This window comes from Pocillopora verrucosa, chromosome 5, assembly GCF_036669915.1.
Source record: "Pocillopora verrucosa isolate sample1 chromosome 5, ASM3666991v2, whole genome shotgun sequence".
NCBI lineage: Eukaryota > Metazoa > Cnidaria > Anthozoa > Scleractinia > Pocilloporidae > Pocillopora > Pocillopora verrucosa.
The window spans coordinates 7,639,784-7,654,971 of record NC_089316.1 but is presented as its reverse complement, the minus strand read 5'-3'; the positions used below and the strand labels follow the sequence as shown (position 1 = coordinate 7,654,971).

Sequence of the window (15,188 nt, the reverse complement as noted above, 5' to 3'; positions counted from 1 at the left end):
GTCGAATGCGAGAAAAAAACAAGCGTGTGCGACTATTTCCACTTGCTCATTGTTTTTTTTAACTCCTTTCGTTGAATTGAAATAGGGAAAGAGAAAGATACCCGCAAAAATACATGAATTAACGACGCGCGAGGCTTCGGACGTTATTACCAGGTTTAAATCACACGCTAGAGGAAGGAGAATATGAACCTTTTTGCGCACATCAGGAACAAAATCTCATTCACGCAGCGCGAAATTTAAATACCCGCACATTAAACAATCGAGCAAATGAAGATAGTCTTCTACATGATTCAATGGCGTGGTAGGCTTCGGACGTTAATACCAGGTTACACATGCTCTCATCACCTTTGTATCGCACAGTGACTCTCTTATTGAATATAACTTTCGCCAGTTTTAAGCAATGTAAAGGAAAAAACGGTGACATTTCTTTACTTCAGATACGAAAGCTACAGTTGCCCCACCATCCACCCCACCGTGACTATTTGCATCCTAAAAAGTCTACCAGAATCACCCCCACGGGGGGGATTTGTCGTATCATCAGTTTTGCCGATGGTTTAAATCTGCCGCTCGTATGATAATCGGAAATTTTGAAAAATCCCGCGTGTATTTTAAAGCTGTTTCCGCCATTGTTCCAAAGTAGCCATATATGTCATTGTTAATCGTCAAACAAAGCCTGCTCAACTTTCAACTGCTCCGCTTTTCTTGATACGGTAAAAGTTTGGAAAACCCTTAACGAGAAAAAACCTATCCCCAAGAAAAACTAAAATTTTGATGAGTAGACTGACGTAAGGCAGAGTGGTATTTGGACAATTGTAGTGTTCCTCGGCTGTTCTTCCCCCTCCCCCAAATCCAACTCGGCATTTCCCTCATCGTTTCAGATAAGACAGTGGAAGAGGACACATGAAAAACACAAAAAAATACCATAATTCGTCAGACAGTGCACTGTAGAATTTATGAGTCGACGACCATCATTTAGTAACGGATTAATCAATAATAAACCGACCTGTTTATATTAAAGATTATGGTCTAACAGCGTTAAGTGAAGACTCAATAAGACTGCTAATTCAACAATATGCGCACGTTTGAATGTCTGTGAATACAAATATCTGAGATGTATTATGTTTTGTTAGGTAGGAATCCCCATTCGTAGTTCACAAAAAAATTAGACGTGAAGATAGTTTTCGCAAATTTTGTTCTGCAACAACATGAGTTTAAGTCGCTTATCATTAAAGTAAATGGACCGTGCTTTAGATAATATCACTGTAAGCACAAACGGTGGCGCGCAAACGCAAGGAAAGCTGACATTTAGACAGCCATGTTTTTCTTTCCGCCTTCTGAACGATCACTTTCGGTATTTTTTCTTTTAGGAGGCAGCATGTCAAATACGCGAGTCAGGGTCGGAGTCAGCGCGCGAGACCACGGCTAGTATAAATCGTGTGCAACTTCACTGAGATTGATTATAATTACTTGCTGTGGAAGCATGATGGAAAATTAGACTTCCCTCCGACACTAATCATGTTAAGTTGGCTGCGATGGGACACTCGTTCTCAGTTGTCGTAATAGTGAATAAAAGTTTGTAAAAGATACAGCGTCATCTACTGTTTGAATTTAGCGTAGTCGTTGAATTAATGCCGTATACACGCAAATAGATTGTTATCGAAAGAAAATGTGATAAAATGCAATGTGTCTTATTTTTATCATCTACTCATTCACACATTGAACTATTTTTTTATCGCAATAACAATTTTAGAGATGAATTTTTTTCAGATTTTCTGTGTTTCTGAACATTCTTACGCGAATAGCAACCGAAAATCCCAACGTTAACTGTCGTACTGAAATGAGTTGTGGTCTTTCCAATCATATTGAACTAAGATCCCCTTCTCTCTGAGCCGAGTCTAACCAATAACGACCGTAACTGATTAAATGGTTTCTTGTTTTCTCAAGTTTTCTTCTCTAAGAGACATAGGTATATTAGATTAATTATTTAAAATTATGTAAAATTTTGTTATGACTCCAAGTATGGTAGGATTATCAAATATGTATCACTTGCCCTTGAAGGGTTCTTTTCCCAAGCCCTAATTTATTTCCAGCTCCTCTGCTTAAATGGATGCTACTGTTTTAAAAAGAAAGCATTGAATGCTTTTCGTTCGACTTTGTCAATAGATCTGACACTGAAACATTGCGGGTTGTTTTCTTGATGACTCTCGAGTCTTTTTTACAACTCTTTTAAAGTTATAACACCGTTACCTACTTATCTTTGATTGTAGTTTTGTTTTAAAAGGAAACATCATGCTCAGATATAAGGATAATAAAATAAGTAATAGCCAAAGGTACTAACATAAGTTATATAAAATTTCAGAATTGGACCGCATTGAAAACTATATTAACCCACTTTTCGATAGTTCATACAGCGAGAATGACACGTGTGTTTTCTGAAATAAGTTAAAAGTTTTTTTTGTCATGAATCTTATTGTCATTCCAAATAAGACTTTTTGTTAATGATAGCATTTACAAAGCGACACCAACGTAAAAATCTAGCAAAATATTAAAGATCGTGACGCCACTTCCCTAAAATACAACGACTATGAATTCTGTTATTACGTAAACTCCTCTCTGCATATTCAGTCTGTGCCACAGTAGCGCGACGGACACACCGACGGCTTATGAAGTTTGTAGATATAGTAGGATGAGCAGTTCTTCACAGAAATTGAGGTCTTGGATTTGCAACCCTCAGAATTATCACTAAAGCAGACCTTCCGGAGTACTTCACCATCTTCCACTGTAGGATGGGCACCATTCAACCAGCCAGAGAAGGTTGTATCACACCTGTATGCTGGCACACGTGTTGTTGGCATTTTTGTTCCTGCTGCTCCCGCAAAACGATACCATCCATCGAATTCTGTCTCACACCGCTCTACATGATCGGGAGTATTGTAACTGCTTTTTCTTTTAGGATGACTCAGATTTTTGTATTCATAGCAAGGATCGACTGCAAAGTCAAATGACACGAGTATAGTCATCAAAATGTATAAATTAGGCAATTTTCGAAGACGTTCAAACTGTCGTACTGCAGTTAGCGCGCAAGAGTGGGTCTTAGCTCTTTCGCTCATGATCGAATCTCATTTGTACCGCCACAGTCGAATGGAACGAGAAATTTCTATATTTTGGTTTATAATTCGTCTAATTTGCGACTGATATAGATGGGTCAAATGGCCACTCAAATTGGAGCACGCTCACCGGTTTTACTTCTGGTCTACTGCGGATCCATAAAAGCCGTGGCAAAAAGATCAGAGGGTCCAAAAGCGAGATTTTCAAGCCATTCGTTACCTTCGTTTACATGCATGTATTAACTAGTAAGTAGTCTCATGAATAGATTAGGCGATTTTATTTTTTTCCTTTTGTTCTCAGAGATACGGAATTTCATACAATACTAACATTTTGTTTCCATTTTTCAGGTATCTTCCCTACTCAATTGCCAAAGAGAATGGAGAGGGAAGAGGCGAGTCTACCTTCGCTGCAGTTGTGGAGAAAATCACGCAACAAACGGGCATTAGAGGTATCGTCGTCAACAATCGAATAACAAATGTCTTGAGGAAAAAGATTGGGACCATGTGTCCAAAGCTTCAGCGAGCAAAGAGGAGAAGTGGAGGTTTTGGTGCCAAGAGGCTCACTGACAAATGACGCGACAAAACATGTTATGTCAGGTTATTTTATCCCGAGCTGGATTATTACTTTATTGAAAATTAACGTTAGAGGATTCCAATGATTCCAACGTGATGAATTGTCACTAATGTGATCGTTACTCTAATGCGCAAGCGCAGTAAGGAAAGCTTTGTCCGCGCCAGCCTGGACGCTAATGAGAGCAAATGTTCGCGCTTATGGGAATTAAGTTTGATATAAATGGCATGGTAAATACGAAACATACCTTCACAGTTTAAACCATCCCCGATGTATTTAGGATGACAGGAACAGTTGTAAGAGCCCTGAGTATTAGTGCAAGAGGCATTCGGATGGCATTTGTTCATTTTAACGGTATGAGCTTCACTGCATTCGTCAATGTCTGAAAGAGGACATAATATTACAAAATCAAACCGCAAAGAATGTCACCAGGAGATAGAGAACACTAGCTATCACAAACTTTGGTAATAGTAATATTTGAACACTGATGTTTATAAGAAAGAAGGCAAAATGTTTCTTAAGAAATCGGACGTCAACGACGTGCTGTAATTAAAATTCAGTCAATAATAAAGTATAGTCAGAAAAGTAAAGTAAAAATAATAAGACAATGCAAACAATTTCAGGTTCTAATTATGGAACAAAATTGTCATCGTTGGGAGAAGTAAATGTATTTTGATATTGATTACGGAGATCCGATTTGTAATCGTCGATGTCTGAAGATATATCGTGCGTCACAGTGCAAAATAAGATATTTGATGCAACGGGCGCGCACTGTCATTGGTTTATTTGGCGTCACAATAAATCTAACAATTTCCAAAATTATCTACCGCCAAAGTTCTGTGACGCTAGATAGTAACTGCAAATTTTGATCACCGATTTCCGACCGTTTTAAAGGGGACATACCACCGCCCTTGCACGCAAAGCACAGGTCCAGTGGAACTGTCCTTACAAGATAAATGAACCTTGATGACACAAAATTTAACATTCGTAGTATTCCGACACTAATACCTATTACAGAAAAAAAAAAAAAGATTTACTAAAATAATCGGATATCAACGACATCCTGAAGCAATAAAGAGTCAGCCTTCCTGATGATGAGATACAAAAAAATATAAATGTATTTTCAAGTTTTTATTCTCGAACACGCGTATTAATTACACGCAAGGTTAAACTTTTTCTATTTAGTTATACAGTAGTTTGCAAAATTTCAACGAGTAGTCAATAAAATTACGTCACCGATTGCTAACGTATTGTTTGAAACTATACATTAATTAAATTTCCCCATCATCTTCATTTTGTCGTTTAACGCATTTAAGAGATTTTACACCTTCTAGCTTAAGGTTCAAAGTAAAATTTGCGATTTTGTTTCACGCCGTCGTCTAAAATTATTGTAAGGTCCATCCAACAGCGGAAAGAAACAAAAAGCATCGAAGATATTCATTTACAACATTGAAAGACGACTTAAGTTCGGACATAACGCGCGCTGTCATTAGTTAAATGAGCGTACTCTATCGGAGCATAAAGCTGAGCTAAAACTGTCACGTCACCTGCTAAATTGTACTATGTCTGACCATTTCCCAAACTTCTCTCAAGCTTTTCTCGTCAACTAAGTAAAATTTCGGAAAAAGCGAGCCGGCAAGTTGCAACAGAAGAACCAAATTAAGGTTTCTAAACATGACAAAAGCCGTAATTTAAGTTATCATAACATGAGCAGAGACGAAAGTCCTCAGCAGAGACGAAAATCCTCCTCGATTACGTCTCGTGTTTCTCTTTACGTTTCTTTCGTGGTCAAACTGATTCCTGCGTGCTTTGCAACAGAACAGAGCACAGTCAAGACTTCTCTATAATTTAAATATAATCAATCAAAATTCACCTGTGCAATTTTGTCCATTTCCAGTATATCCAAGCTGACAATTGCATTCATGTGATCCCATGGTGTTGGTGCAGTTTGCATTCTCGTGACAAGAGTGGTTCCCTTTACACTCGTCAACGTCTATGAGATCAGAGATAAAAAAAAGGGATTTCAAAATTATGCAAAAATTGCCGTGCATAAGCCATTACTATCAAGCATTCGACAAAACAGCAAACAAGCAGACAAACCAAACCAAAAAAAAAACGAAAATATACAAACGAACGAGCGAAGAAAACAATACACACGCTCAATAAACTATAGTAAGGAATTTTCTTTTGGAAAGATTCAGCACAACATATAATGAGACAAATTTACGCCATTTTCACCAACTGAGGGACAGTTGTCATACCAGCATTGAAAATCAGACAAAATCTCGCATATACGTCATTTCAAGTGTTGGCTACGACTTTTACCTATTTCACAACGTTCTCCCTCGAATCCAAGAGGACACAAGCATCGATATCCCTTGAGTGTAAATCCAGACTGACAAGTTGCGTTATTTTGGCAGTGGGAATTCTTGTCACAAGCGTTCTGAAGGAGAAAAAAAAATTAAAGAAAGAAAGATGGAGGGATAAATACCGAATAGTAAATAACGAATGATCGAATAAACGAAAATTTGCATTAACATTCATAATTGTTTTTATATTATTCCGAGGCAATAATTTCAAAAGAAGTCGATTTGAAACTTACCTTCGAGCCACGATAATAAAACTTGGCATCAGTAGTCAAGTCACTGTCATATGTCAGATGCGTGGCGTTATTCAGTTCACAGATGTGAACTGCGTCAATATTGTCAGGATCTTTTTTGAAGTTAAGGCTAACACAATTGTCGTTTAAGTAGCACAAAAGCTCACAATCATCAAAGTTCTTGACTTTTCTTGTTTCGATAGTATGGTTTGCCAAACGTCTTTCAGCAAAGAAGTAGTAGTCTGGAAATACCATTGCGCGCTCTCGCTCTAAAACAGACAAATTGAAATATAATTATAAGGCATACTTTTCCGTCGCAAAAAACTAAATCTCGGTTCAAAAAATTTTCGGATGTCAGCAAAGTATGGTGGCAAATACGTCGAGAACGTTATTAAAAAAAGAAATTGATGAGAAGAACTACGATTCGTAGTGCTTTGCCGTTTTCAATAATTAAAAACAATAACATAAAACTACCTAAATTTGAGAGTTTGATTGTTTCTGAGGTACGGAACCTTGACGGTATCTTTTTGTGTTCACATGAATTTGGCAATTCAAGAAGCTCCTGCGATTTTCGCTGAGTCTATCATATCGTCTATCATGAAAAAGGAAATCATCAAACACTGAAATTCTTACTACAAAGGGAGTTCATTGATGTTTGCTTCTTTGATATCGTTGTCATCAGTGCAATGAACTTAATTTGAGTTCTCTTGTAGGGAGCCTTTTATATCTCAAAAATTTTGACCAGAGATGGTCCTCAAGGGTATTTTTTTTCCTTATATAAACAGGTGCTTGACTATCGAGTGTTCACTAAAGAGATGTATAACTAAAGAGGTTCCTTGTGGCTCTTAACTTCAACAGATATCGTGAACAAAGGAAATTCATGCAAATTGAAGCCGAAAAAATCATTCTTGTCTTGCTCAGTCAGCAGAGTTATATTAGTTTTTCAAAGTTTTCTAAACGCACAAATCTAGAGTTAATTTTTTTTTATTGGGGCTGTGGGTTGTAAGAATTGCTTAGCTGTGGTGAATATAATAAACTCTTTATTTCCGTCATTTGTTTTCTGAAGGCAACTCATTTATCTGCCCATCCTTTCATGCATTCATTTCTTTCCTCATGTCGAATAAAGTCCACTCACACATTTTCCTGCTGTTGAAAAATATTGATCACAGCAACAGAGTTTTAAAAATTCTTAATAATATTTATTTGAAAAAAAATTCAGTCAAGGTATCCTTGCAGTGAGATTAATTTTGAAAGAACGCAAAATTGGAAAATTACACGAGGCTTCTGTGCAAAGATCTTGTCAAGGGTCTCTGCAATCAACCTATTCCTTGTTTGGTAAGTTTTGAAGTCTCCACTTCAAAGAGCAATACCTACAAGGATTTTGCGTCAAAGGGTTTTTCAATTCCACAAAAGTGGTTAAAAACTTTTGAGACGGGCTACCCTATTTTTATAAACAAATTTTTAAAATCAAAAAACGTGGTCTATTTCAAATGCCAGCAATATTCTCTTATAGAAATGACCCCGCTTAAGTTGACTATGAGCCGCCAATTTTTCTTCTGTGCAAATTATCGAATTCCCGTCTGCTCAACAACAACGAAATGTTTTTGATAGAACTGATTACCCTTCCATGTAAATATGAGCTAAGCGTTAGGACTGACTGGTTTTGAATGACCAAATTCTTCATCGTAGCAGTTCTTAGTTTTTTTGTAACAACTGCAAATTTCCGATATAGTTCATCATAATAATACCCCTTTGTTAAATACTATTAAAATAAACAAAAGAAGTTTACAAGTCTGATGTTCCTTCCTTTAAATATCATGTTTGTTGAATTCAGATTTTTAGTTTTGTGATAACCACGCGTTATAAGCTTAGTGCATCAACTGTCGTGAATCAGCGAAATGGTAATAGAGAGTGATAGAAAATAAGATAACACAGGCTGAAGTATGAATATAGGGATAGAAAAGGATTCGCATTTTACAACTCACCTTCACCAAACGTCAAGTAAATCATCGATGAAGTCCAGACTGCGAATATTAGAAACGCTGAAAATTCCATCCTTTCTCAAGACAGAGGAGCACAATATTGATGCTTTTAGTATGCTACCAATTTCGTGTCGATCACCTGCATTTAATAGTGAATTAATAAAAGAAAGAGACCTATTAGTATTGAAAATGGGATGTTAACATACGTGGGTAAGCGTTTTAATGCCTGCGAATGAACACGTTTTCAATGTCTTCCTTTGTGCCAGTTAGAAACACTTTGATTTTTGAGGGGCTACGATTGTATCGGTGTTCATCTATAGATTTGAAAAAGTGATTTTGCTAAACAAATTTCCATAATATTAATTTCAATTGCTTCATAATTACAGTCAATGGAGTGCGTTGAAGACAATAACATTACAAACATATTCTTAAGAACATTAGGTGAACATACTCCGATAATGCAGTCACATAATAAGCCAAGTTCCCTCGAGTTTGTGAGAAACAACACCTTCAAATTTTTAAGATTGATCCCTAGATTCAGTGTTTCTTTTTTTAAATTTTTAATTAAGAGTTAATAAAGCGTCAATAATTGACGAAAAGAAAATTCTCACCAAAATATGGTAATAAAAATAGACCTTATGTACCGACAGTCCCGCTCACGAGATCCAGCGGATAATAGTAATCGGTGTGTAGGACCAGACAGGTTGGCGTAACCTTATCCGCCAAAAAAGACTTTATTCCTGCATTCGCTTTCATTTTCAAAAAACATGAATTCTTTATTTAGACTATACCTTTAAATAAATCTAAAATTATAAAACAAGCCACGTTCTTTGATGGATTGTGAGTCTCTTGTTCCAATTCGACAAAATGAGTAAGGGAAACTCCTTATTGAATTTCGAATATCGTGTTTGTAGTTGTTAAGCTGTACCACCCACTTCACTACATTGAGCAAAATACTTTCTAATTTGACTGTCCTTTTTACTTGAAATAATACAGGTATGCAATAATTTGAAGGCCTAAGTAATTAGTCATTTTATCTTCCCCGACATACATTACCGTCAAAATGAACTAATGATGAGTTCGAATAAGCTCTTTAGTTTGAACAAACAATGAATCTTCCGTAAACAGAGGATATTAAACAACAAAAATTCCATAAATTTTCCAAGCAACTTACGACCTGTGTCTTCATACATCAGGATTGAATAAAGAGCGTCGAGGCAGAACCCGTCAGACACCTTATATCACTTGAGCATGACCCAGTGTAGACAGCTACTATACTTAACTCAGAGCCTTTAGTGAGACGACGCTGTGAATGTTGTTTTAGGCGCCACTTCCATCTCAAGGATAATAGCAAACTGATATTTGAAAAATGTGTGCCGTAATGTATGATACGATTCAGCTAAACCATCCAGTATCGGATCTGGCTTCCAAGGCCTTCATTGGAAGACCTTTTAAATTATAAAACATATTCAGATTTTCCTCCGTTAGATAAAATTGGTGCAGACTTTGGGTTAACGAGACCTGTGAGCCAAAATTTGGTTCCCAACTCATTTTTCTGATCGGGAGTCATGCAAATCAACTTCCATATTTTTTCACGATTCTTCTATTTCAAAATTATCACTTTTGTCATAATATGAACGGAATTCAAACGAGCTGCATATCAGTCTAAGTTGGGGATAGGACAAAACAATTTGTGAAAGGCAATCTTTATAAGTACAGAAAAAAACCATGTTTTTTTGGCAAGTTGGATATTTCAAAGGAAGAAGATTTTTGTCATCAACTCTATTTTTCTTTACCGTAGATTAAACCCGAACAGCGAGCTTCGTCACTGCATTAATTCCCCTCTCATCGCTTTATGGAATTTCCTGTCGTTTCGAGTGTCACAATTTGTGACGAGCTTGGAACCGCCAGCACGGACTTTTTATGATTTGGTGCTTTTCTCTATTTACGGTAATGATGGAACTACAATTTCGAGAAGGGGTGTCATTATGAACATAAACAAATATCGCTGAGAAAAGTTTCAAAAAGTAAACCCATTGTAGGAAACTAAAATTAAGGATAACGATCTTGTTTATTTCAAATACCTGAAGCTGTTTTTTTCCGCCAAAAGTTTGTTATACCCACATTTGGAAGCTCGGTTAATTTCATTATCGTTTTATTTCAGCTACACAGAAATAGGGGAGTTGGGGTGGATATCAAAAGTTATCATGGAATGAAAATCAAACTCAAGTTATCTATGCATTAAATACGATCATTTCTTACCTTCAAAGATCCAACGTTCTTTGGTGCCCAGCTTTAGTGTTATTGAGCCAAACGTGTTTTCTTTTATTACTGTCTGTTAGCTATGGTTACGACAGACACTGTAGGTTTTAAGCCAAGATGATCATTAATATAAGTGGGTAAGCTTCAAAGGAAAGCATCCTGGTGAAAGTTTATGAGATATTCCGCATCTGAATGATCGAATGCACGAAATGACATATATATGAAACAGTGAAGCACCAGTGTAAATAAACAGATGCTTGACTATTGGGTATCTATCAAAGGAACGTATGACTAAAGAGGTTGCTTGTGTCTCTTTTCTTCGAACGGTTATCGTGAACAGGGGAAATTCATGCGAATTGCATGAAGCCGAAAAAAAAATTCTTGTTTTGCGTCAATGAGCAGATTTATATTAGCTTTGGAAAGTTTTCTAAACGTATAAATCTAGAATGAAATTTTTAAGTTCTCACTGGTGCCATCCAACATATTTTGTTAGAACTGCTCAGCTATGGTGAATATAATCAACTCTTTATGTTCGTCATTTGTTTTTTAAAAACAACTCGTTTTTTTCTCATTTAGAAAAACGTCCACCTACATAATTTTTCTACTGTTGAATAATAGTGATCACAGCAACAGCGTTTTAAAAAGACTGAGTTATATATACTTGAATAAATTTCAGTCTAGGGTGCCCTTGCTGTGAGATTAATTTTGAAAGAGCAAAATACTTGAAAATTGCACAAAGCTTCTGTGCAAAAGCTTTTTAATGATCATCTAAATCAAACTATTTGCTACTTGGCAAGTTTAAAAGCTGCGCGTTAGGATTGAAGTGATTTTAAACGAAGCAATTCTTCACCAAGCCAGTTCTTAGTTTATTTTGTAACAACATACTTCTACAAATTTCTGATATGGCTCATTATAATCACATTCCCTTGCTAAATACCATTTATATCGACAAAACAAGTTTTCAAGACTAAGGTTCCTTCGATTAAAAATCATCCTTGTTAGCCTCAAGTTTACAGTTTTGTCATAACGACACCTTATAGGCTCAGTGCTTAAACCGTTGTCAATCATCGAAATAGAAATAAAGAGTGATTGGAAATAAGGTAACACGGGCTGAAGTTTGAATATGGGGATAGAAAACGATTCGTAGTTTGCTTTTAATACAATAACATTATAAACATATTCTTAAGAACAAGAGATGAACATGCCTAGATAATGCAGTCACGTAAAAAAACCAAGTTCCTTCAGGTTTCTGAGAAACACACCTGGAAATTCTCAAGATCGATGGATTCAGCGTTTTTGTTTTATTTTTCACTCTTCGGGGAAAACTCCTTTCAAGATTGACTGAAGCGTCAATAATTGACAAAAAGAAAATTCTCATAAAATATGGTAATCGGTGTGAAGGACCAGACAGGTTGGCGTAACCTTATCCACCGAAAAGACGCTAACCCTGCACTCGCACAGTTCGCTTTCATTTTCCAAAAACATGAATCTTAATTTAGACTTTAACTTGAAATAAATCTGAAATTATAAAATGAGTCACGTTCTTTGATGGACCACCCACTTCACCACGTCTAGCAAAGTATTTCATCGTTTGGTCCCCCCAATTATTCGAAATAATACAGGAACGCAAAAAACTTAAATAATTTTAAGTCCAAAGTGATAAGTCATTTTATCCTCCCTCACATTCAATAACGTAAATAAATGATGAGTTCCAATAAGGTCTTTAGACTGAACAAACAGAAAATCTCCCGTAAACGCCTGATCTTAAACTACAGAAATTAAATAAATTTGCCGAGAAAGTTACAACCTATGTCTTGACGCATCAGGGTTGCATAAACACTGTCGGTGGCTCATTACAATAACACACCCTTGCTAAATACCATTAATGTCTACAAAACAAGTTTACAAGACTTGGGTTCCCTACGTTAAAAACCATGTTTGTTGAGTTCAGGATTTTAGTTTTGTCACAATGACCAGTTATAAGCTCAGAGCATCAACTTTTGTGAATCACCAAAATAAAAATAAGGAGTGATAGGAAATAACACGAGCTGAAATGAATTATTTTTAAACAGAACTAAAATAACCTGCATTCAATAATGGGTTAACTAATAGATACCGACCCTTTGTATTGAATATGGGATGTTAACGAACTTAATAGCAGTTAGTCCGGACCCATTGAAATGATTGAAATATATGGAAAGACGTGGGATTTGGCGAGCTACGATTCTATCGGTGTTTACCTTCAGATTAGACTCAGACATTTTGCCACACAAATTTCCATAACATTAACTTCAATTGCTCCATAACTAAAGTCAATAGAGTGCGTTTAAGGAAATAACATCATAATCATTTTCTTGAGAACATCAGGTGAACATACTCCGTTACTGCATTCACATAAAAAGTCAAGTTCCGTCGAATTCGTGAGAAACAACACCTTCAAATTTACAAGATCGATCCATGGATTCAGCGTTTTTGGTTTTATTATTATTATTATTATTATTATTATTATTATTATCATCAGGGGAAAACACCTCATAAAATTGATCAACGCGTCAAAAATTGACAAAAAGCAATAATCACAAAACATGGCAATAAAAATATAAAAATCTTATGTACCGACATTCGCGCTTACGAAATCATACGGATAATGGTAATCGGTGTGTAGGACCAGACAGGTTGGCGTAACCTTATCCGCCAAAAAAAGACATTAGCCTTGCATTCACACAGTCTACTTTAATTTTCCAAAAACATGAAGTCTTAATTTAGACTATATCTTGAAATATATCAGAAATTATAAAATAAGCCATGTTTTTTAATAGAATGTGATACCACCCACTTCACAACATCGAGCAAAATATTTTCGTGTTTCAACCTTCTACTTACTCTAAGCAATACAGGAACGCAACAAGTTAAAGATGGTTTTCCTATTTGAAGTCCTCAGTAATTAGTCATTTTATCTCCCCTCACTTTCATTAACGTCAAGATTAATTAATGATGAGTTCTAATAAGCTCTTTAGTTTGAAGAAACAGAAAATCTGCCCTAAAACTACTGAAATTCCATAAATTTGCCGTGCAACTTACAACCAATGTCTCGATAAATCAAGATTGCATAAAGAGTGCCAAGGCAGAAATCCTCAGATATCTCATAATGATTGAGCACAATCCAGTGTAGACAGCTGCAATACTTAATCCACAGCTTTGGTGAGACGATACTCTGAATGTTGTTTTAAGCGCCGCCTCCATCTCAAGGATAACAGAAAATTGATATTTGGAAAAGATGTGCCGTAATTTATGATTTGATTCAGCCAAACTATTCAGTATCGGATCTGGCATCCAAGGCCTTCATTGGAATACCTTCTAAATTATAAGACATTTTCAGGTTTTCCTTCGTTAGATAAAACTGCTGCAGACTTAACGGGACCTGTGAGCCAACAATTAGTTCCTGACTCATTTTTCTGATTATGAGACATGAAAACCAACTTCCATATTTTTCAAGGTTCTTCTATTTCAAAATCATCAATTTTTGGGGGATGAGACAAAACCATTTTTGAAAGAAAATCTTTATAAGTACAGAGAGAAAAAACGGCCATAGTTTTTGACAGGTTGGATAGTTCAAATGAAGAAGATTTTTGTCGTGAACTCTATATTTTTTTACTGTAATTTGAACCCAGACAGCGGGCTTCGTCACAGCATTAAATCCTCTCTCATCGCTCTTTGGAATTTCCTGTCGTTTCCAGTTTCACAATTTGTGACGAGCTTGGAACGGCCAGCACTGACTTTTTCATAATTTGGCACTTTTCTCTATTTACGGTAATGATGGAACTACAATTTCGAGAAGGGGTGTAATTATAAACTTAAAGAGGTATCACTGAAAAAAGGTTCAAAAAGGAATCCCGTTGTAGGAAACTAAAAATTAAGGATAATGATCTTGTTTATTTCAAACAGCTGAAGCTGTTTTCTCGCCAAATGTTTTTTATACCCACATTTGGAAGCTCGGTAAAATTCCTTTTCGCTTGATTTCAACTACACAGAAATAGAGGAGTCAAGGGTGGATATCCAATTTATATTATGGAATGAAAGTCAAACTCAAGTTATATATGCATTAAGTATGATCATTTCTTACCTCCAAGGATTCAACGTTATTTGGTGCCCAACTTTAGTGTTATTGAGCCAAATGCGTTTTCTTTTGTTACTGTCTGGTAGCTATGGTACCAGACAGTACTCATTATACTCCGATAATGCAGTCAAAAGTCAAGTTCCCTCTCCCTTTCCAATTTACAAGATCGATCCATAGATTCAGCGTTTTTTAAAATTTATTTTATTTTATGTTATTTTTTGTTTCATTATCAGGGGGAAACACCAATTCAGGAACGCAACAAGTTAAAGATGGTTTTCTTGTTTGAAGTCCTCAGTAATTAGTCATTTTATCTTTCCTCACATTCATTAACGTCAAAATCAATATATGATGAGTTCTAATAAGCTCTTTAGATTGAACAAACAGAAAATCTCTCGTAAACGCCTGATCTTAAAATACAGAAATTCAATAAATTTGCCGAGAAAATTACGACCTATGCCTCGATGCGTCAAGACTGTATGAAGACTGTCGATGGCTCATTATTATAACACACCCTTGCTAAATACCACTAATGTCAACAAAAAAAGTTTAC

The 15,188-nt window shown here is 36.0% G+C and overlaps 1 protein-coding gene across 1 annotated transcript; it reads right to left on the bottom strand.

Moving 5' to 3' along the window:
* Positions 1-2,621: 2,621 nt before the first annotated feature.
* LOC131775271 (uromodulin-like) lies at positions 2,622-8,332 on the bottom strand. The gene is made up of 6 exons (XM_066166784.1): positions 8,263-8,332; positions 6,281-6,546; positions 6,004-6,121; positions 5,552-5,671; positions 3,926-4,060; positions 2,622-2,989 (listed from the first exon to the last, which is right to left on the bottom strand). Exons 1-6 carry the CDS (start codon positions 8,330-8,332, stop codon positions 2,622-2,624), a joined length of 1,077 nt encoding a protein of 358 aa, XP_066022881.1.
* Positions 8,333-15,188: the final 6,856 nt, after the last annotated feature.